At 39.3% G+C, this 22,454-nt stretch overlaps 4 protein-coding genes across 6 annotated transcripts; 1 reads left to right on the forward strand and 3 right to left on the reverse strand.

The window, feature by feature from the left end:
* Nucleotides 1–1,779: 1,779 nt before the first annotated feature.
* On the reverse strand, nt 1,780–4,693 carry rskra (ribosomal protein S6 kinase related a). 2 transcript variants are annotated; one of them, XM_033977394.2, is made up of 12 exons: nt 4,634–4,693; nt 3,898–4,125; nt 3,715–3,798; nt 3,552–3,620; nt 3,239–3,308; nt 2,910–3,017; nt 2,805–2,845; nt 2,705–2,732; nt 2,530–2,619; nt 2,358–2,446; nt 2,165–2,275; nt 1,780–2,089 (listed from the first exon to the last, which is right to left on the reverse strand). In XM_033977394.2, exons 1-12 carry the CDS (start codon nt 4,661–4,663, stop codon nt 1,817–1,819), a joined length of 1,221 nt encoding a protein of 406 aa, XP_033833285.2. In that variant the 5' UTR covers nt 4,664–4,693; the 3' UTR covers nt 1,780–1,816. The 2 variants fall into 2 exon arrangements, with proteins under 2 accessions (XP_033833285.2, XP_055081784.1); XM_055225809.1 differs by having other exon boundaries at nt 1,979–2,089; nt 2,363–2,446.
* A 236-nt stretch (nt 4,694–4,929) lies between these two features.
* LOC117380798 (bridge-like lipid transfer protein family member 2) lies at nt 4,930–18,340 on the reverse strand. 2 transcript variants are annotated; one of them, XM_055225807.1, is made up of 40 exons: nt 18,184–18,298; nt 17,586–17,727; nt 17,382–17,508; nt 17,221–17,270; nt 16,538–16,679; nt 16,331–16,449; nt 16,172–16,232; nt 15,903–16,092; nt 15,711–15,834; nt 15,468–15,592; nt 15,335–15,402; nt 15,130–15,266; nt 14,661–14,818; nt 14,109–14,302; nt 13,731–14,025; nt 13,454–13,659; nt 12,334–13,381; nt 12,073–12,264; nt 11,731–11,933; nt 11,543–11,661; nt 11,241–11,458; nt 10,965–11,155; nt 10,762–10,861; nt 10,485–10,684; nt 10,124–10,418; nt 9,861–10,018; nt 9,446–9,652; nt 9,270–9,369; nt 8,759–8,941; nt 8,522–8,643; nt 8,275–8,430; nt 8,068–8,189; nt 7,813–7,993; nt 7,557–7,643; nt 7,095–7,205; nt 6,864–6,999; nt 6,487–6,611; nt 6,308–6,409; nt 6,098–6,232; nt 4,930–6,022 (listed from the first exon to the last, which is right to left on the reverse strand). In XM_055225807.1, the coding sequence occupies exons 2-40, from the start codon at nt 17,657–17,659 to the stop codon at nt 5,837–5,839; spliced, it is 6,747 nt and encodes a 2,248-aa protein (XP_055081782.1). In that variant the 5' UTR covers nt 17,660–17,727; nt 18,184–18,298; the 3' UTR covers nt 4,930–5,836. The 2 variants fall into 2 exon arrangements, with proteins under 2 accessions (XP_055081782.1, XP_055081783.1); XM_055225808.1 differs by having other exon boundaries at nt 4,939–6,022; nt 17,586–17,724; nt 18,184–18,340.
* A 204-nt stretch (nt 18,341–18,544) lies between these two features.
* Nucleotides 18,545–20,272, reverse strand: glod4 (glyoxalase domain containing 4). The gene is made up of 9 exons (XM_033976894.2): nt 20,135–20,272; nt 19,965–20,014; nt 19,749–19,869; nt 19,527–19,671; nt 19,312–19,448; nt 19,163–19,249; nt 18,975–19,088; nt 18,796–18,882; nt 18,545–18,711 (listed from the first exon to the last, which is right to left on the reverse strand). Exons 1-9 carry the CDS (start codon nt 20,222–20,224, stop codon nt 18,646–18,648), a joined length of 897 nt encoding a protein of 298 aa, XP_033832785.1. The 5' UTR covers nt 20,225–20,272; the 3' UTR covers nt 18,545–18,645.
* A 198-nt stretch (nt 20,273–20,470) lies between these two features.
* On the forward strand, nt 20,471–22,454 carry mrm3a (mitochondrial rRNA methyltransferase 3a). The gene is made up of 4 exons (XM_033976864.2): nt 20,471–20,897; nt 21,075–21,319; nt 21,400–21,558; nt 21,629–22,454. Exons 1-4 carry the CDS (start codon nt 20,518–20,520, stop codon nt 22,213–22,215), a joined length of 1,371 nt encoding a protein of 456 aa, XP_033832755.1. The 5' UTR covers nt 20,471–20,517; the 3' UTR covers nt 22,216–22,454.

Genomic DNA, 22,454 nt, shown 5'->3' on the forward strand with positions numbered 1-22,454 from the left:
TTTGAGATGTTCCTTTAGTATTTCCACATAATGTTCTGTCCTCATGACGCCATCTATTTTGTGAAGTGTGCCAGTCCCTTCTGCAGCAAAACAACCCCAAGACATGATGCTGCCACCCTGTATTTCACAGTTGGGATGATGTTCTCAGGCTTGCCCCTTTTTCCTCCAAACGTTACAATGCTCATTATGGCCAAACAGTAAAATTTTTGTTTCGCCAGACCACGGGACATGTCTCCAAAAATTAATGTCTTTGTCCTTGTGTGCATTTGCAAACTGTAATCTGTCTTTTTATGTTTCTTTTGGAGTAATGGCTTCTTCTTGGCAGAGTGGCCTTTCAGCTCATGTCGGTGCAATACTCATTTCACTGTAGATAGTGACACACTATTACGAGCTTCAGCCAGCAGCTTCACAAGGTCTTTTGCTTTTGTTCTTCGGTTGATAAGCACATTTCGGACCTAAGCACGTTCATCTCTAGGACACAGTAGTATTTATAATTTTTTTCATTAATTAATTAATTAATTTATTTATTTATTTCAAACAGATTCATGAACACATGTATCCAGTACACCTAATGCAACTTTTTTCTTATTTAAGCTCAAAAAGGAGTGGGAAGAAGAAAACTAATGATGGTTGGACATTACCGTGGTGTCTATATTTGCGTAAAATTGTTTGAACCGTTGAATGTTTCACCTTCAGGCATCTGGAAATTGTACCCGAGGATGAACCAGACTTGTGCAAGTTCACAATTCTCTCCCTGATATCTTAGATGATTTTTATTTTTTTTTAACTTTCTTTCTTTTCTTTTGACTTTTTTTTTTTTTTTTTTACAAGTGTTTCTCTAATTAACTCAAATGTTGTCAGTAAATCTATCAGAAGACATAACATCATCATCATCATCTGTTTTTTACCAAATAGTTTAAAAGCATAGCAATCTTACTGTATGTAAACTTCTGACTTTGAAGAAAGTAATGAAAAATTGTCTAAAAAATCCTTCTCATTATTCTGTCATTTAGCAAATAGAAATTATGTTGATAATTCTAATTGACCTTAAACAGGAAAAGTTTAATCTGATTTCATCAGTCATTGAGGAAAAAAATGCATATGTGTTTTTTATATAGTATATGTAAACTTCTGGTTTCCATCAAGACTAGTTCCAACAAAGTCCCTGCAGCAATGTTGTAATGTGCATATTGTGGGGTTGCTAGGCCAGTCTATAGTAAAAGCTATTAAAAGAATTGAGAAGACTTCTTTCTTGAATTGTGGGTCAGTGTGTCTGTGAATGAGATGTGGGTCAATGGACTGTCTGCCACAAGCCACAACACAGACATGGACCTATCAAAGACAAGGGCCTGAGAGGGAGGTAATGTCACTTTGCAGAGGCGGGAGGGGGACACCATTTAAATATAGGCTACTTAAGGAGTACAGCAATTATACGTGACTGCCTCTGCTGGGACCTTGGCAATTCCTATGTTACCCAATTAAAATATTTAATAACACTAGTCCTCAATTTTCTGTCCTATTAAGGCTGTCCTCAATAGGAGTGAGCCTCTAAATGGGTCATATCAAGACAGTGCAGCAGAAAATGTATAGCTTGACATTTTATGTTGTATTATAAATATTTCAAGAATAAAGTTTAATAGTACAGTATTGCAGCGTCAGTAAAGACTCAACCAATTATTTATAAGATGCTTTTACAAAGTTCTGAACTTTTTACAAAATATTCAAACTGGTCACAGAGACCAAACAATACATATTTTAATCTAGTATATGGCTCTGCTATTTTTGACATACTTTTATGTGTACCCAGAGTTAATATCTAAAGGGCCATATCCTTGTTGGCTAAAGATGGGGATCCTTGAGAAAGATATGTGGGCGAGTGGACTTTGTTATGGTCAAAGTTTTTCAAATAGTCCACTGTAATGCCACGCATTGCTTTGGCTGACCAGTCTGGGTGAGTCCTGAGTTTAAGGATGACCTCATTTGGAGTCTTCTGCAGAATTTCAGAGTCAAACGAAGTCCCCCTAAAGAAAGCCTGCATTTGGAAACAGTCCAGATTACGCAGGCGGTTGACAGGGTTTTTGGACAGAAGCTGTAACACACAGAAAGATTATTATACTCACAACTATTAAATGTGTAAAATGGGAGCAGTGCCATTGGTACACACCTCAGTGAGTAGTATAGTAAGTGCAGTACTGCATGTACTGGGGATGACATAAGGGCACTGTCTGACCTTGTTCAACATGGCGATGTGGCCTGACTCTGGAGGTACTGGAAACTAACAACATAATCTAAATCAAGACTCATTTATGTCATTTCGATGTCAACAGAATCTACAAGTACCAGACAAGTATCCTTACCTCACCTGTTGCCAGGCAATAGAGCATAACACCCAGTGACCACCAGTCGGCAGCGTGGTTGTACGGACCTCCTCCTAGAACTTCTGGGGCTGTGAAGGATACAAGTGTAAAGTAGGCAGAGTCACCGTAACATTGTCAGCTGCACTAGAGATAACACGATAAGCCTTCATACCCATATACTGGATAGTTCCACATATAGTAAATGTTCTTCCTCCACGCTTCAAACGACGTGACAGTCCAAAATCAGACAGGCGAAGATGACCTACATCAAAAACCACAGAAATTATTATTAATGTTGGCAACTGAAGGGAAAAACAATAAAAACAGTAGTTTGAATTAATACGAACCACGGTCACTCAAGAGGATGTTGTCCATCTGAAATGTAATATAATACAGTCATTAAGATGACCAAGCCAATTCAGAGAAATGTCACAGTAAAAATCAAACCTTTATGTCTCTGTGCATGATGCCCAAGTCATTTAAGAATCCTATCAAGACAAAAAGTTATTTTTGTCTGTGAATTGACAGAATGACTGATAAAAAACAACTTACCCAGTGCACTGGCCATCTCTGCAGCAAAGAGCCGGATGTCTTCCTCTTCAAACCTGTCTTGTAGTAACCAGCAGGTGTACAGGTCTCCCATACCACAGTAATCACACACTAACATATATAACATACACATACAATTTAAAAACAAACCAGCACAATGAAGCATGAAATTAATTCTGTATTAATGTACTACATGCCAAACAAATGAATGCAAACACATGCAACTACCAAGCAGTAATAATCAAATTTGATACACCACTTCCAGACTTTTGGTCAGAAAAGTCATGAGGATAATGGACATAGTTGTCTACTGTTTGCATGAATGAACTCACTAATGAAGAGATGGTGCTGTGTCTGCCAGCAGTCCTGAAGGTTGTGGATGAATGGGTGTTTGAGCTGCCGCTGAAATGCATTCAGTGAAAAACAGAGTGCTGATGATAAAAGATGATTTGTAAGTTTGACCTTTTGTGATAGTGACTGTAAGGGTAACCTTGTGTCGTTGGCTGAATAATTATCACATCCCATTTATTGCAGTAAAATCCAAACTTAAGTTAAAACCTGTCTTTTTGATCATAGACCGTATATATACTCCATATATTGTTTATGGTCCTTATTAGTTATTTACAGTTAAGTCACCATACATACCTGAATGATTACCTCATCTTTTGACTGATCCAATGCTCCATGGTTTAATATTGCAGTCTTTGGTGAAACCTAGTAACCAATAGAAAGAATAATAATAGCCAACTCATACCATATGAACTTAAAAGCAGGCTTTAATAAATCAAAAGTTTTTTACAAGACAGACCTTAATGGCAAAGATCTTGTCTATTGAAACATCTTTTATTTTTAATATAGGCCCAAATGATCCTTTGGCAATAAATCCAAGGACCTGCAGGTACAAAGACGCAATAAAAAGTTTTTTTTTCTTTCCTCTTTCTTTCTTTAAAATTGCATTGTTGTATTTGTTATTTTGAGGCCTGTGCACTACCTGGAATTGATTTTTTCCGGGGAATTTTCGAAGTGGAAACTCCGGTAGAAAAGGAGAAACGGAGGATTGCGGGTTGTTGTCTTCGTGTGTGGAGGAGGACGTATTTGTGACGGGCAGCTGGACTGTCTGGGAGAATGGCCCGCGCCGGCTGAGTCTGTGCACCACTGACGCTCCGAAGTTTGAGATGAGTCCATGGCTGAACCTGCGGTGATGCGCAGCGCCATCGGGCTGTAGAGACACAGAGAAACACGCACATACACACACCGACACACACCGACACACACAGACACGCAAACAAGCAAACAAACAAACAAACACACCCACCCACACACACACACACACACACACCCCACACTGCATTATTACACACAGCTGTAGCATAATTTCATTGGTTTCAATTTATAATGTTCATACGTGCACTAAACTCGTCAAAAATAGGCTAAATTTGAGAAGATTTAAGTTAAAACTATTTCTGTCGGCACATTATAAATAACGTGCGCCGTGATGCGCAGGAAGGACACACGGGCACTTAACAAATCAATGATTCTATTTTTACTCCACTTTAGCTGAAGGCATTGCAAAGCCAGAGAACAAAAGTGCAAAGATTACGAATAAAGCTTGATATAGCATCCAAAATGTTAAGTTAATTTAGTTGAACTCCTCAGTCCAAACGCAGCAGCAGCATAAAGTCGCCTATAAACATTTGCACATTGGGTACGGAGTGAACTGTACTCACGTTTCGTCTTCTGCTCTCGTCGTTGCCCATCACATCTTAAAATAACAAAATAAAGGTCACAGTAGTAGGCTAAAACTTATGGGTCTGCTCGGATGTTAATATTCAAAGGCGCAGATGCACATGTGGCTTTTGTGTTTACGCCGCTCGCGCCGCTGTGCGTCACGCTCCGCGGACAGAAGCAGAAAGACTCGATCAAGTTCACGCTCCAGTTCATCCTTTCACATTAATCAATCAGGCCTCTGCTGTTGAACTTTATTGTGATTCACCAAACACACATCATACGCAAGTATTTGACGCAATAAACAGAAAATAATTTTATTGACAGATAAACAAGGCCACAGAGATCATGACAAGTTCCTTATCGTAGACATTTTTTATTCTTTTATCGGCAAGTAAATGATAAGTAGCTTTAGCAGAAATTAGATTTAAGACAGAAACATATTTTGTACAAAAATATCAAAGTACTATGCATTAAAAGTGCTCAAGTATTAAAATTACAAACACCCTCGGTCTAGAAACATGTTTAACCATCAGCACACAGTTACACTGTATAACATATTTAAATGGTGTCTGTTGTTCTAAGTTTATACTGCATGAAAATGAGGCACAGGTGCTTGCAGAGCAAACCAAGTGAAATGTTAAAAATACTTTTGTGCTTTTTTGGCCAATGTCAAGCATCCATATCTATAGTAATGTGAGATATGATAAAACATACAAATATATAATTGGCATTATTTGTTTTCAAGTTGCAGTGTTGTTCCTGAACCAGCAGGAAAAGGTGCTTTCAATTTTGCATTTGATATAGACTGAGGAAATACTAAGCTACATAATTTTTCCCCACTCCAGTCTTCAATGTGAAAAGTGGTTTAAATTTAGAGTTTTGTGTGTGAAAAGTGTGTGAAAAGTGTGTGAAAAAGAAAAATGCATTTGGTCGAAATGGCACATAAAATACTGGCTTATTCAAATAATTGCAAGATAAGATATGGCAAATCAATTCAAGTATTGAAAAATGAAATAACACTATACCCTATGGAAATCTATTCAGCAGGCTATGACTGAGATCAATGCTTAGATGAACACAAAGATGCATTTGAAATAATTAGACCCGTCTCCCCTTACCCTCTTTGAGTGACAGTCACTGTGATTCCCCACACGCTCAGCGTTAGTGTAATCAGTATGTGTATAATGTATAAATATGCGAGTTCACTTGCGTCGGCTAAAGATGCTCTTTTTGCTGGAGCTCTTGTCAGCGGTACTGAGGCCGATAAGGAGCCGAGCCTTCTCGTCCTCCTCCTGCTGCTGCAGACTGTTGTCACTCTTCACCTCCGATGCCTTTCCTCGCACATCAGAGCCTGCAGCCGGCTTTAGCCTCAGCTTTTCCTTTATCATCTGTGCACATTGACGCCATAATATTAAAGGGATGGATTATATAGTTACCATGTTTGCAGTGTCAAATGACAGTACCTGTGCTACAAGCGCTTTACGACTGTCTCTCTTCACTGCCATGGCAAAGTCCAGCCATGTCCAAGTGTTATTGTGATATTCCAAACAAGGCAACACCAAGTTTAGATCCTTCCAGTCTACACTACTCTTCTCTCCCTGTGAAAACATTTTAGTAAATTAATAAACCAGAAAATGTTTTATGGGAAGTGTGATATAACTTGACTGACATACCTTGTAACTGACGCATAGGGGCACTTGAGGAATCTTAATGTAAATGAAAGAGTTGTTCATAGCAGCTCTTTCCTTCATTTTATCAATATCGTCAACTGGGTGCTGGTGTGGAGATTACACAGTGATTAAAATTCTTGTTGTACAAATGTTATAGACAATAAAAACACAGGGCTTGTTACCTCTGGAGGCTTTCTGAATGATCGTCTGACCCCTGCAGTTCTGTTCAATCCCTGCGTCATGCTTTTGCTGGGACCAATGGGGCCAATGGTGTCCTCCGACGACTGCCGAGGCTTGACAGGAATCCCTGTAACACAGAGCACCACTCAGCACTGTGGCCTCTCAGTGACACTTCACCCTGAACTTTATACTCCCACTGGGCACACACACACACACACACAGTCTTTTAATAGCTGGAGCCATGAACTAACCGGCTATTCAATATCATAGGCACATCCCACAAAGGAAACCAAGAAGTGTCATTGATTGGATAATGAAGAGTTTAGAAGCACTAACAAATCCTTATCCCAATAATTGAAAAGGCATAAAAAGTACATACCAGTAGTGACCAATCTAAACTTGTCTTCTTCATCGGCAACTTCCTCCTCCTCAACATTTCGACCCGGGAAGAAAAATCCCATCATCCTTTTGAAGAACTGGTACATGAGCTGAATTGTTAGGGGAACCACATTCACCTGATAAAAAGGAAATATATATATATATATATTTATATAGAACTGAAAATCTGTAAAATATTAAAAAATAAATAAAATTCTGCATTAATACTCACTTCAAAATGCTCCTTCACTGAGATTCCTCCCACAGGGGGGCGCACTTTACTAAAGATGCGCAAGGCAAACTGCCGTCCTGATTGGCAGGTACTTTGTGGCCGCAGTACAACCTATAGTGTACAGGCAAATTTTGTTTTCCAAAACCTTTATTATTATACACATGTAGGGATCAAAAGCATGGACTATGTCATAATGTAGACAATGTCGTATGAAACAAGATGCCCTTTACTTAATCAGACCTTTCAATTACATGCAACACAAACAAGATGAGCTGCACATCATGTTACTTTTATGCACATACATACCCTCAATCGCTGCACAGGGGGAAACCAGGTAAGAAAGAAAATGCATTATGCAGTATTTAAGCACTATGTGCTGCAAATTATTATATCATATTTATATTACATTTTTATATTATATTTTAAAATTTAATAAATAAATTATTATTATAATTTTAATACCTTGTATGCAGCATTGGGAAGAAGATTGTTCATTGTGAACCAACCAAGCTCCAAAAGATGCTCTGCTGTGTCATCAGATTTGTTCAGCTATAAAACGAAAGGCATTTGTGACCATCTTCTTTACAAGTATGAAAATACATATTTAGCAAATAGTTATTACAAAACAACAGTAGTGTTTCTTGTAGCAAACACTAGACTTTGTAAACTGGCAGTTGTACCAATATAAATCTAATGTCATATGGATGCTGATGCTGACCTTGCTGTACATGAACCTCTGCAGCTCTAACTCTGCGATACCGAGCTGTCCATCCTCTTCGGTCAGACACCAACGCGCCTGAGCAAAGTAGATCTCTGTCCTCCTCACCACACTCACATCTTCAGGGGGCTTCCTCAGCTCCAGCTTGTTGGCCCTCTGCAGCTGGAAGTCCTTGAAACACCTAAAGTTTAAGGGAAAGGATTCATTGTTTATTGTGGGCAACCAAAGTGATAAATTAATAACACAATTAAAGACCTGATTAGAATGTTGAGTTCTTCACTTTTCATCTGCATGTCATTCTTTTCCTGGTTCAGCTGATTCTGGAGTCCTATGTTAATTTCATTCACTTCATCACTGCTAATGTCTTCTGGCTGAGCCTGTTTATAAAATTGTTGTTTTTATTTAATTTATTAAAATTCCCCTTTTGATTAAGCAGTTAGTGTATCAAAAATAGTAGCAGACCCTAATATTTGAATAGATCTGTTTCTCTAGCCGCCTGATCTGAGCCAGGTGCTGTCTGACTGCCTCTTGAAGGTGCAAGATGCTGCTGCGCTGTTCCTCAGGGTTACTTGAAATCTCCAACTGGAACCGCACACGCTGCTTTTTCTCACTGTGCTCCTAGACAGTGGACAAAATGAGAAAAGCACATTAATATTTAAGATTTGAAAACAGAATAATTCATGACAATGGTCTGGGTCAGTTAGCCAACCTTCCTTCTGGGCTCCACGTGTAGCAACAAGTTGTTTACAATATCCAGAATCATGGCATATTGAACAGGGTTTGTTGATATCTCAAGGTCATGGTGAATAAGGGTGAATGTGTCCACCGCACCTGTAATACAAAACAACACAACACCATTAAAAAAGCATATTTGTCTGAATACAAAATTGGCTGTCAAGGACAACCAGTTCAACAATAACATGTACATTAAAGCCGTGGTACACACCAGCTTGTTTCTTCAGCAGGTCTTCTTTCTCATGGGTGTTTCTAAGCTCTGGAGGCTTAATTTGTGTTGCCAGTTCAGGGTTTATGTCATGACTATAGCTGATGTAGTGCATCCTGCAGCTACAACGGGATATGATTCGCTGAACCTGTTGAGTTTCGTTAACCTGAGCAGGCTGATTCCAATCTGTATAAGCAACAAAGATATATGGAACAAACTTGTCAACATGGTCATAAATAACTAATAAAATAAAATCAAGTGTAGCACTGAAACAAAATTGCTCTTTTCCTGAGTATTGCGATTATATAAATATTTTTACATTGACTCACTTCACTGTGCATATTTTAATGTCCCCAAGAACATACCAAAGATTAACTGCCTAAAGAATAACATGCATTTCTGAATATGTCTGAAGAGGTATAAACTACAAGATTATTAAAACCTAACAAGTATGGGATGTACTTGCAGAGAACATCTTTTGTTATTTTCCAATCCAATTTTAATGTCACCATACCTGTTGTAGTGCTAACCATTCCTCCCACTGCCTGGCCACTCTCCATCAGTTCCAGCACAGAGTCTAGATTTCTCTGCCTATGCTCTTCAATATTTTTAACCTGGATATAACAAAAAAATATATATATTAAGTACATAAAAACTGGTCAATCCTCAAAGGTAAAGACTTGTACATACCTCTAGCCACAGCTGCCTGTCCTCATCTTCAGATGGATTGAGCTCCATAGTGGCAAAGTACTGCATGCCGTCGAGCAAGCATGTCCACGTGGTCTTCTGCTTCAGAGTGTCATTGTACCAGGAGGGATGGTGTTCACACTGAAGGAGCTGAGCTTTGGCTGCAGACACAAGCACACAGCCGGCGGTCTCTGTCCCACGCAACATCATCTGTACAAATAGGCCAAAATGTGGGAACTCCAACAGTAAAAGAACAAACAAAAACTAATAGGCTGTAACTTAAGCAACACATAATGTGAGATTGTGAGATTTGATTTTTCCTTTAAATAAATGTGTGTTTTGGTAAGAAATGTAAGTAATTAAGTCAAGTAGAGAAAAAAACAGCAAGGTAAAGGTAATATTGGTCCATTACTGTTACCTGACAGTTAACCAACTCAATGAACCAATTACGATTGTAAACATCATCAGTTTGACAGGCTGCAATCCCACATAGCTGATCGCTCACACCCGAGTCTTCTTCTGAAAACACCACAAACTTATCCGTTTCTTCAATGAGCTTTTGCAGCATTGATGTTCCTATCAAGAGAAAGAATAGGCAAGAGGAATGGTGAGAAATGTAATGTTACTGGGTTTACATCATTAATATGGTTTATTAACCATCTGTAACAAAAAGTAGCTCACCTTCATGTTTTTCTGCTCGACTGAGGGTGCTGCTGGTGGTGGGGGTGGTGGGGGCAGTTGAAGGAGAGTAGTTGGAGGGAGAGCGTTTGAGCTTCTTTGCCTGAACTTGAGTGTCGATCTTGAGACCCTTCAAAGCTTCAGTGGAGAGGTTCCGCTTCAAAACAGAGGCCTTTTTGTAGCCGTCATACAGAGCAAAGGCAATGTTCCTGTTCGTGGTGGTCCAAGATGCACGCAGATCCACAAGACGCAGTTTATGAGTGTAGGAAGCATTAGTCTCATCTTTTGTGTTCACCTCCTGTGCAGAAATTAGTGTTACTAAAAAGATTTAAACAGGTTTATACTGTGGTTGTGTTCATATTACCTCCTCCATGCGGTTGCTTTGCCGTTGGTAGCTCAGAGAGGACAAACTGAGGAGGTGGGTTTTCTTGACCTGGGCGTTGAGCTGGTGGTCTGCAGTCTCGTCCCATGTGGAGGCCATCAGGTGCACAGTCACCTGGGACAGCTCACTCACCATTTGAGTCACGTTCCACTCAGAAATCAGCCTCCTCATCACAGTCCCAGCTGTTGGAGACACAGTTCAACTTATACTAAACCTGGATATACAAATTTGTGTATAAATAAAGAAATGGAGGGCATACCCTGTGGAATGAGCCTCTGAGCGCCTCGAGTGAAGACATGCCCTTTGCTACATTCTACTTGGATTCCTCTTTGTTGAGCAAAGGATGCCCAGTACAGCACCTGAGGAGAGAAACACCAGTGTTATATTTGGGGAGATACCGTAAATTGACATTTCCAAAATAAACCTAACATCAAATTATTCTACTCGCAGTCTAACACTGACCTGTAACTTAGGGAAAGCAGCTGTGTAGGACATCTGCTTGTAATGCTGACCCAGCTTCTTGCGAACAGGTTTGAGGCTCTGGAAGAGCTTGCCTCTGCATATTGGTCGAGAGACACTGGTCCAAGTGGCCCAAAAGTTCTGCATCCAACGCAATGTGCTGCTGTACAGTAGGATTTTAGGTTGAGCGAGCTCTGAAAAATAATACTTGTTAATACTTTTATTACAGAGCTACAAAAATGTAATGAACCTAGAAAAATCCACCATCCAGAAAAATACCTGAGCCCTGATTGAGATCCATGGTGATGGAAAGATTGAGGTTTTCTGAGCGAAAAGCTCGATAAGAGTCGTGCGGTTGTCCAGAAGTCACATCTGCGATGCTGTCTGCACAGCACAGTGTCACTGCATGGTGATCGTGAGGGTTTCCGTGGCAAAGCCATTGAAGGTCAAGGGTCATACACAGGTTAGGCAATTGTAAAAAGCAGATATCATCATACCTATGAATACAAAACAGAACAGACACTATTAATATTATCCTTTGATTTTGAGTCACTTTTTAAGTCACTTTTTAAGAGCTTTACTTTGAAGCGGTCCGAACATTCACATCCAAATCGCCCTTAAACACAAATTGCCCTGGATTCCAGTCAAAGTTGAGCTTAGACCATTCCCAGTGCATGTTTTCTGTAGTGTTGTAAGGGTCCTATAACACAAAATAAATTTACTAAGCTACTCAATGTTCCAAAAAGCTGTTTTCTGAGTATTGGCTTACTTCTGTAGCGAGCTGATGGAGATTTGCTTGCTCAATGTCCATTATCCAGTGACCATGGAGAAGGAGCCGACTTTTGTCCCACCAGGCGAGAAGAGGTGAGGGGTCAGCGGTTGGTTTGGTGAGCAAGTCCACAGACTGACCAATTAGAGTCCAGGCAGGGTCCCAACAAGGTCCCCAGACAATGGTGTACAGAGAGATGTTTGCTGTATAAAGAAAAAGAGGCACAAACAGAGCTTTAGATTACCAGAAAATGAATCTCATGAATCAAGTTCAACATTTGTTTCGGATTTAATATATATAAATATAATATATATAGATAAAAATTATAGCAAGTCTAGTTACATTTAAAGTCATAGTAGAACTTGAGAGGTGGTATATTCCTGTGTACAGTTACATCTCCCCATGGTGGGCCAAGTGGGACAATCTCTTTGCGATGACCTCGTGCTAACCCATCTTGTTCTGTCCCAACAAGACGACCAGAGAGCTGCCAGTCTCGGATTTCAAACAAGTATCGAGGGTAGTCCCGTATTCTCACTGTAAAAGAATATAACCAGTCAAACCACTATAAAGCAAAACAATTACAGAAATGTTGTTGGAACATACCCAAAAATGCTGTAAGTTTGAATTTGACAGCTCGACACCATTGGACCACCAGGGGGAGTCCTTCTCTTGGGAATGGGCTTATCCAGTCGATGTCCCTCAGCTGCTCCCTCACTCTTTCTGGCCCATGAAGAGACTCATCAGTCAGGACCACCAACTCCAGATCTGACACAGTCCAGGTAAGCAGAGACTTCCTCATTGGAGTGTTGGCATAAAGCCGTCGAGAACGCTGGATGTAGATCTCAATGTGTTTTTTCTCCAGTGAACTATACAGCTCCTCTATTTTTCTAGCAGGGAGAAGTTCACCATGTTGCTTACGGAGATCAGCAACTTTCTTGTCAAGTAACTGCAGACGCTTGGCACTTTCTTTACTCTCATCTTTCATGAGCTCGTAGTTATCACGCAGCTTAATTTCAAAGACATCATCGAGGAAGACAAATGAAAACTGACTGATTTTGAATACAAAATCAGGAGGCAAACGCTGAACATCAGTAGTTTGACTTTGGGATAGATGCAGTGTTTTTAACCATTTCTGAACACTAATGGCCATGTCGAATGTGTTGGAGAAATTATACTGGTAAGGAAATTCCACAGCCAACAAGGGACAGGTCAGGACCCAGATGCGGTTGCGAGGTGTGGTCAGGAAGGAAAAGGCGTCTCTGTGCAACTGCATTTCTGCTACATCTGAATGTGTCTCAACATCAAGGGATTTAAAAGTGACGATGTTGTTTCCATCAAAGTTAAATATAAGAGATGGGGACTGTAGATGCATGGAACCAGCATGCTTTGATAGTAAAATAGCTTCTGCATTTAGCATAATGTAGTTTTCTTCACTCACGTGGCCTGTGATGCGAGTACAGCCAAGCTCAAGGTGCACGGTGAGACTTTTGTTTTGGCCTGAACCACTGCCAGCTGGTTTCTCGGGACTTTCCTTTTGAATGTCCAGCCTACAAAGCATTAGCCAACACGCTTGTGCCTCAGTCATGTGTTGATATAAAATCATGTGATCTGAAGGTGCCCATTCTATACTGAGCTCCTCTTGACATTGGACCTAAATCACATTATTATTAAAGATTAGATTTCATTTGGACATTATTGTTATTTTTATAATCTGTTTTGTTACCTGAAATGTGTGGATGGTGATATGATAACAAAAATCTACAGTAGTTAGTTTCAAAATTGGATTTGGAGTCTCAGCGGCAGAACAACACACTTCCATGTTCTCCTTCACCATCTTGATGACTGACAGTGCAGCGCCTTGTAGCGTGATATTACAACTTTCAGCAGAGCTCATAACACTTATGGTATCCATCCGCATAGACACAGCTCCTAAGACCACAAAAACAATCATCAAAATCTAACAGAATTGTTTTCAGATCATATTGTGTGATATAACCAACCAGCCAGATTAGATAGTGTGAAGACATTGACATCCTCCAGACAGAAGTCCAATTTAAAGCGAAAGTTGAGATGTGATGGAGTGGAGGGTTGAACTGCTGACTCGTTAAGGGCAGGTGCAGCAGAAACTTCTGAAAGCTGTTGGTCTTTTACAGCAGGAACAAGCAGCGACAGAAGACGAGAGAGACACAAAGCACAGGTCTCTGATAGCTCCACCTGCAGCCCCTTTAGGCTCGATTCCAGATTGAGACATGGCAACTGATCATAAACTTCAAAGTGGGGGCGGTTCAGACTCCCCTGTAAAAACAAGTACAAAAGAACAAAAGTATTTACTTCTTTCATTCGTCATTTAGTTGTCAGAAATCACAAAATACCTTTACCTTTAGAGTTAGAGAGTCTAGTACAAGGGCTTCTCCCCACACATGTTTACCAGGCGGGTGTGGAGCCTGCTGGATATGGGAGCCTTGGCCCACTCTCCACCAAAAACTGTCCAGAACCAAAGAGGCACGCTGGTGCACGTTCTGTGGCTCTGGTGACTCGTGGTCAGTTTTCATGTCAGGCAGATGCTTCAATTCTGAAACAACGATTACAAAAAAATTTAGGGTTTTGTTTCATTAGTGCATTTTGAAATTCTAAATGTCATTACTTATTTATATAACACATGTCCTGTATTAGCAATAGAAAAACTACCCCAGGTTAAAATAGTGTTTTCATATTGTCAAAACTGTAGCTAAGCGTGTTTAGTTAATAAGTAACACCCACAATTTGCAAACCACCTTATCTAACCTTGACTGCCATTATGCATAGAGCTCTAGATGACAATTCTCTTTATAACACAAATAGTTTAAGATAATTGTCTGTATTTTGTTAAGTAGCAGCTTACGTAGAAAAATAAAAATACATTGAAATAAAGATAAAGCAAGAGTCAATACCTGCACTCACAGACAGGAATCCTAGAGCAAAAGGTGTGGTATCTCCCAGTTGCACAGATACATTCACATTGGTAACACTAGATGTGAGCATTACAGGAGCGTCCAGGTGAGGGAAGCGCCTGAAGAGGAGGAGGAGGTTGGGGAAATAAACTAAGGGGCTACACAAATAGTATAAAGTTTAAAAAAAGGATATTACACGGGTAAGAGCAGAAATAGAAAGAGATACACATTAAATTATCTCATGTTTACAGTTCTGTCAGGTCAGAAATAATAGTCCAATAATATAATTAAAAGCCCCAATGCGTAACATTTCAGTCAATAGAATATGAAAGCATTTATTTAGGATAGCCTCTAGGAAAGTATTGTTAAGTATGAACTTATCCATCTCCAAAAAGACAACCCGGTAGCATGTCCATCACCAAAAATTTTACGCAGTGGGACTTTAAATTGAATGTCAACTGCCACTTGCCTTTTTCTATGGGCGGTTTTTCTGTGCAGTAGTTTTTCCCATGAAAACAGATTAAGCCAATGGGAAAACTCCTGATGTCGGTAGTGTATGATACAAGTGTTGACATTGAACGAGCAGGAAATATCCATGGATGAAACCTTAAACAAGAAACCAGTTAAATGTTTGGCGTTAATTCCAAATGTGATAAGTAAAAATACTATCTCACTTGCAGTGACGTCCTCAGTGTATTCACACAAAGAATCCTTTGTCTACTTTGGGAAAGAAGAAGTCCATCTGCCAAAGGATAAATGATCAGCATAGCCAATGATATTTAATATATAACTATGCTTTAAACAAACCTTCCAGTAGGATATGGAGGTGACTTTGGGGAAAACTCAGTTCAGGTGTAAAGCTTTTGAGTGGGTGCTGTTCATTGTCCCTTCCATAGGAAAGTTTCAAAGACTTCAGAGTCCAGTTCAGGTGCCTGAGAATAGCATGTGGGTCAGTACAAAAAGTATTCAACTCCTATCTTTATGTAACTGAATGAATGTGACCAAAATATTTTGCAAATTGCATAAACCCAACTAGAAAGGTTGGCTCACCTTTTCTGGCTGTGCATGGACAGAGTTACATTTGTATTATCAAATTCCACATTGACTTTCTCAGGAATGAGCTGATAGAACTGTTCCACATCCTCTGTTCGAATAAACTCACCATCTTCACAAACTAACATAAAAACAATAACATTCAGCATAACACTGATTTTCAGTAATTCACTTGAGTAATTGACTTACTAGAATTATCATTTGCTGATATGGTTTTGGTGGGGGTAGAAGGAAGCACAAGCTGACTGAGGAAAAGTCCTTCATGCAGCTCTCCTATTAGTGTCCTCACACACAGAGATAAACAGCCTGGCTTCAGATCAGGCAGACTCACATCACCTGACAACAAGAGGCTCACAGCAACCTCAGCCAAACATATGTCCTACAGAAGAAAAAAAAAAAAAACCTCAAACGCAAACAATCACATACTCGGCATATGTCAAAATAAAAAAAATTCTTACCAACTGGCTGCTTTTCAGGACTTTACTGCTTAGTTGCCCCACAGATAAATCCCATGACAATCTTAGACAAAACACAAATTTTAGAGAAAAAAATCAATATATATATATAAAAAAAAAAAAACAATATAAAAGAATGCATTGCATATACTTTCATCATACTTTTTGCTTTGATGATCAAGTAGTAATGTTATGCCAGTAATAGTCATATGCCATAGTGACTCTGACAATGCGAGATTTAGGACCATAATATTGATTGAGCTGATGTGGAATGATAGCAGCTGAAATTCAAAACAAGAAAGAATAAAGTAGTAATAATTCAGTGACTCGTCAATATCAAAAATGAAAATTGATCATAAGGCAACATACTTGTGAGAAAAAGCGAAGTAAAGTGGGGTTGACTGACATTTTTCCTGATTTCTTGCCATGGCTCTGTTTCAACACTGGACTCACTGGGGAGTGCAAGTCGAACCTTATCCGAGTTTCTCCAATACATAATCCCAAGTATCTCCTGCAAAAACATGTATTTGGTTACTTCCCAAAACTGCCTACAGCCATAGTAGTGTATAGTCAGAATACAAATTAAGTCAGTGAGTAAGTAATAAAGTAACTGTATTCTGGCACACTTACTTTTTTAATTTGGTGGCATTCAGAATTCAGTTACTTAATTCTTGTTGGCACTTGATCACAAAATGTTGGCTTTGTGTGGTATTAGTGAAAAAATAAGAAAAAAACTGCTCTTGCAATCTGTGCATGTGCAATTTTTCCTTGTCTAATTAGGAATAAATTAATGCACAACCAACAAACAAACAAATGTAACAAAAATAAAGCAATTACATTTCCTATTGTCAAGTTTTTTCACTATAATTTAAATGCAACTCAGAGTAAAAGTGTTCTACGTATTCAGTACTCTGATTGGACCATGTAATGGAATATGTTACAAATACAGTATTTTGTAACTAAATACACTCTCAAAGTATTCTTCCCATCACTGTCTGTAGGTGACATATGACTGTATCATAGAATATCAGATTCAGTAGCATGATACTTACGGCAATCCTTGGTTAAACAGTTTACTTGATATCCATATTCTGTCAATTTCCTGTAACCAATAAAAATATTTGTTAGAAAATGTAGCAATGACATTATGTAAGTGTCTGCGTAAACTTTGTCTGGGTATGAGTTTGTATTAAGTGAGTTTATTTGTGCCTACCAAAGTATGCTGAGGGTGAAACTGGATGACCACTCCATTTATAGAGAACAGGCCAAAAGAGTTGATCTTTAACTCGGCATTAAAGGCAGTTCGAAAATATTTTATAGCCAATTTACATAGAAACCACCTGCAAACAAGAGATAAGGGATGTTTAAATGACTTTTTAGGACTTGCAGTAAAATTTCTGAAAATGCATGTCAGTACCTGCATACAACCCATAAGAACAAGGATCCGAAAATAAATAAAAGAGGTAGAGTTGTCAGAAGGAGAGACATCATGTCCCGGATATGGTGAACATGCTGTGGCTGCTCCTCTATCTTCTACCAGCTGCTGGCACACAGGGCTGCTGTCGAGAACAAGACCACTTTACAATAAACCAGACGCCAAGAAGTTTATTTAAAGCAATGACCATTTGTCTCTTTATATTAGCAAGATATATATGTGCTGCTAATTATTGGATTTTAGATGAAAACTAATGCTAAGGCTGCATTTACTGAAGACAACTATGAAGAAAACAAGGCTGGCTACAGTGTTAGCAATACGGAAAAGCAAAATTATTGACAGAATAATGCTGAGACAAATGCTGACAGTCAAACAAATGTCCATCTATAAGGACAGTGGTTCAACTCACATGGTCTCGCACATGAAATAGTTAAAACATTTGCAACCGCGTCACCCCAAAAATCAGTGGCCAATCTGAGCTGGTAACGGTGTATGCTAATGCTAAGCAGCTAGCCCTGTTAGCACTGATCACTCCCACTCTACACAATAAACAATGTATGTACGGTCAAAATGAACCCACCTGACATGTCACAAGTGTCACCCTTCGTATAAGAAGACCCCTAAGAAGACGCAGATTTGTGTAACAGTTTGGGAAGAAGTAAACAGCGCACTGAGGTCCGCCCTTCTGCTGTGCTTTGCTGGCATCTCATGTCTCAGCTCCAGTCATCACTGAAGAGGCTGGAACAGAGCCAAACTGCTCTGATGTCAGCAAGTGTTCATTTTATTTATTATAAACACAAAAAATGACACAATTTAAAAATGAATAATCAAGATTATTTAATTTATCACTATGGAACATTGTCATAAATGTGAAATAATAATAATAATTTTACTAATTTAAGCAATTCAAGGAGATGAGCATAAATTAAGTAAAAATACTGCTCTTCCAAGACTGCTGTTGTGGGGTTTAATGCTTTCAGTACATGATGCCATATCAAAACCTTATCCAATGACTATAAACAGGTTGTGGTGCAGCATTTTCTCAGGCTGTTGCCTTCTGCCTGTTGTGTTTGGCAAACCACTCTTCACTTTTATCGTCAGCCATCGCCTATAAGCAAGAAAAAAATTGCATGAATAACTAGTGTGCAGTTTGTTTTACATATAACAAAAAAAAAATCGAGTTCATGCTCACCTGATTAAGTAATTCATTTCCTTGAGGATCCACCGAAGAAAGTTGCCTAAAAGCCTCATCGCCAACAAAGCAAATCTCATGGCCATCCTAGTAAAAATATAGGCATTTAAGTAAGTATTTATTTATTGGCATAAATTAATGTTATTATTATGTTATAACTAATACATAATATGACTTACTGGATCTGCCAAAATAACCACCTCCACAGTGGCTTTTCCAGGTGTATCAAGACTCACCAATGGTGTTAGAATATTTTGATTTTCTTTTTTCATCAGCGATTCCAGGTCAGGCAGCTAAATGAGTTTACAAATCATAAATATAGTTTTTAATGAAAATGTTTCTACACGGTCAAAGGATTTTTCAATACCTGATCTCTTGGGCATGAAAATGCAATTCTCCCAAATGCTGTTCCATGATCTACTGACCCACAGACATCATGAAGTTCCAGCTTACACTAATAACAAACATATTATGTTATTAACACATATTCAATTATTCTGAGACAAATCTCCTTACTTGTGTATCTGCATATCCCATTAAAACAGTTTTCTTCTGCTCATTTCTGTCCAAGACCTTCATTCCCAGGAGTGTATTCCAATAATGGATGGATTTCTGCAGGTCTGACACAGCCAGACACACCTTCTGCACAGGGTCTTCAGAGTAAAATGAGTGAATGAGTTTAACAGTTTAACATTTTTAGTCCAGCTCTTTCAGAAGGTATCAAAACTGACCAGTGAGAGGCTGCTCTTGGTCTATCAGATAGAAGGGATAACCTCCTGGAGCGTGGGTCAGATAAAGGCCCTCTTCCACCTTGGTAAGAGGCCAGCCCAGATGTTTGGCATTGCTGACAGCTTTACTTGACTGAAGAGTAAGGCCCTGTAACAAACATGTATTCACTTGTAACAGTACTGCAGCTGTAGTAAGCTGGATGAAGTCAATTGTATATTTCGTACCATAAAGTCATTGCCCAGCCGGTACTCTCCCACACCATAATTGTATGTGAGTTCAGCAACAAAATGTTCATCTTCTGGCCCAAATCCAACCATAGTCTTGCTCCACTTTCCGTCATAAGGACTACATAGGAATGCATTGTTTTCACAGCTCATTAATATCCCATTTGCTCATAGTGCAAAGTCCAGGTGCACTGGTGTACGATATTTCATACGTACCCATTACAAGTAGCTTTGCAGCCTTCTTCAAATTCCTCATGCCGAAGAACCTTTAATGCATTTTTGATAAAATGTAAACATTAGCAAGTTAAATGACAGCATAGGGAGCTCAGTGATGCTAGCATTATGAGCAATCCTAAATTTTGACTAGTTTTTTTACTGAGCAATACCTTCATTCCAAGAACATCTCGATAAAAAGTGGCTGTTTTGGTCCTGTCGCCAACTTTAAAAACAAAATGTAAAGCCCTCCTCAAAGCCATGACTGCCGCTGTGTCGCGATCCTTGATCCTTGTGGAATGATCGATTATTCTTCCTGCGATCGATGATTTGGCAATCAACGATCAACCATAACAATGCAAACTATGCTTATCAGGTTTAGTAGTGTAGAATAGATCAAAAGTAGCTTTTTTCTAACAGATATGGCCTTCATTCGTGTGTACAGTCGTAAACAAAGCAAAAAGGCTGCTTTTACAAACTTTATAAATATGACCGCACGGTGGCAGTGTGGGGCATGATGACATAAACATTACACGGAGCAACGAGGGAGAATACAATGATGGCAGCCTACATGAGGAGCGTGTTTTGTCTATTTTCATTTGAGAGTAAAGCTGTATTACTGGGAAAAGGAAGCAGTAGACCTATTGTGGAAAGTAAACGATATGTACGCGGACTGAGACGGAAACCGGTCAACGTGTTATTTACAGAATATGACTCTTCGAAAGTCATAAAGCCAAAACACTCTCCCAAACAACAGCAACCCGAGAAGATGGAGAAACCAACCAAGGACATTAGAAACACTGCAGAAAAGGCGTTTGTCAGTGAGAGGGAAAGTGTTTGTACTGCCACAAAAGATGCACAGAGGAGACCTATCACACAAGATGATATCGCAGGACTCCGTTTTGAGAGGGCTTTCCCTGGAGACAAGAGACTATCGTGAGTTCATCATGCGACATCTCATCTGTCATACTGTAGTGTACATTTATTGTTTGCCATTTTTTGTAGTTATTTTTTCCCTTTTACTGTATTTCTGATGTAGTTTACTGTTATTGATTTTCCATTCCACAGCCTACGCTTTAGAGACACTGAATTAATTTATCCATGTATCTGTAGAAAGGTGGTGAGTGTGGCTCGGTCGAGGACCTTTCGGGAGCACCAGGGTAAGATCCTGCTCGAGGGCAGGCGGCTCATCAGTGATGCCCTAAACGCTGGAGCCATCCCTCAGATGGTGTTCTTCAGTTCAATGGATCGCCTTTTGGAGCTCCCCGTGAACAAGCTGAAACGGGCCAACCTGGTCAAAGTAAAGTTTGAAGATATAAAAATCTGGTCTGATCTAGTGACTCCACAAGGTGTAATAGGTAGGCATGATCTATAAAAGTTCATGAATTCTCTTAACTTTTCATTAATAATTAAATCAATGTTTATTTTGTGATTTCAGCCATATTTTCTCGCCCAGACTCCTCAAAATTAAAATACAACAGTGATTATTCAATACCTTTGTCTTTGATATGTGATAATATTCGTGACCCTGGGAATCTTGGCACAATCATACGATGTGCTGTTGCAGCAGGTTGTCACAGCATCCTCCTCACTAAAGGTATGTTCTTCATCATGATGATCATGTTTGTTTTAGATTACTGACAGTAGCTTGATTATTTTATACACAGGTTGCGTTGATGCCTGGGAACCTAAAGTATTACGGGCTGCAATGGGTGCCCATTTCCGCCTTCCCCTCTATTCCAATCTGCACTGGGATGATATTGAAAGCTATTTGCCTAAATCTGTGACTGTCCATGTAGCAGACAACAGTGGGAATAGACAAATGGAAAGTACAGAGCCAAAACCTGATGAACTGAAAACATCTCAGAAAGCAGGAAATTACGGCTGGGTCAGAGCACAGTCTAATCACACACAAGTGGACTATGAGGACTATGATTCAGATTCAGATGATGAATGTGAACTGCCTCTTCACAGAGTGGCCACTAAGCTGTACCATGAGCCCTGGGCTCAGAACCCCACAGCCCTTGTGATTGGAGGAGAAACTCATGGTCTCAGTGTAGAGTCGGTGCAACTCGCGGGAAAAACGTCTGGCCACAGACTTTTTATTCCTGTAGTTCCTGAAGTAGACAGTTTAAATTCTGCCATGGCGGCCAGCATCCTCCTATTTGAGGGCAGAAAGCAACTAATGCAGCAACTTCACTCCACAAAGTCAAAGTCTCAGGCTGTCAACAAAATGAAACATGTAGTTAAATAATGGACAAAAAACCTCAAAATAAAAAATGGTAAACAAGATAAATAATGAGAAACACAAAATAACTAAAGATGCATTTATACAATTTAAATCAATTTTGCATATTCAGTGACCAAAAGCATGTGCAGATTGGTTGCTTGTGGTTTTGCCTGTTACTGTCAGTCTCCATATGCATTTTCAGAAAAGTAAAGAGAAAAGTATGTGTTGGCTATAATTTCTTATAGTCAAATAAAACATTGAAA

Source organism: Periophthalmus magnuspinnatus, chromosome 13 (assembly GCF_009829125.3).
Source record: "Periophthalmus magnuspinnatus isolate fPerMag1 chromosome 13, fPerMag1.2.pri, whole genome shotgun sequence".
Lineage (NCBI taxonomy): Eukaryota > Metazoa > Chordata > Actinopteri > Gobiiformes > Gobiidae > Periophthalmus > Periophthalmus magnuspinnatus.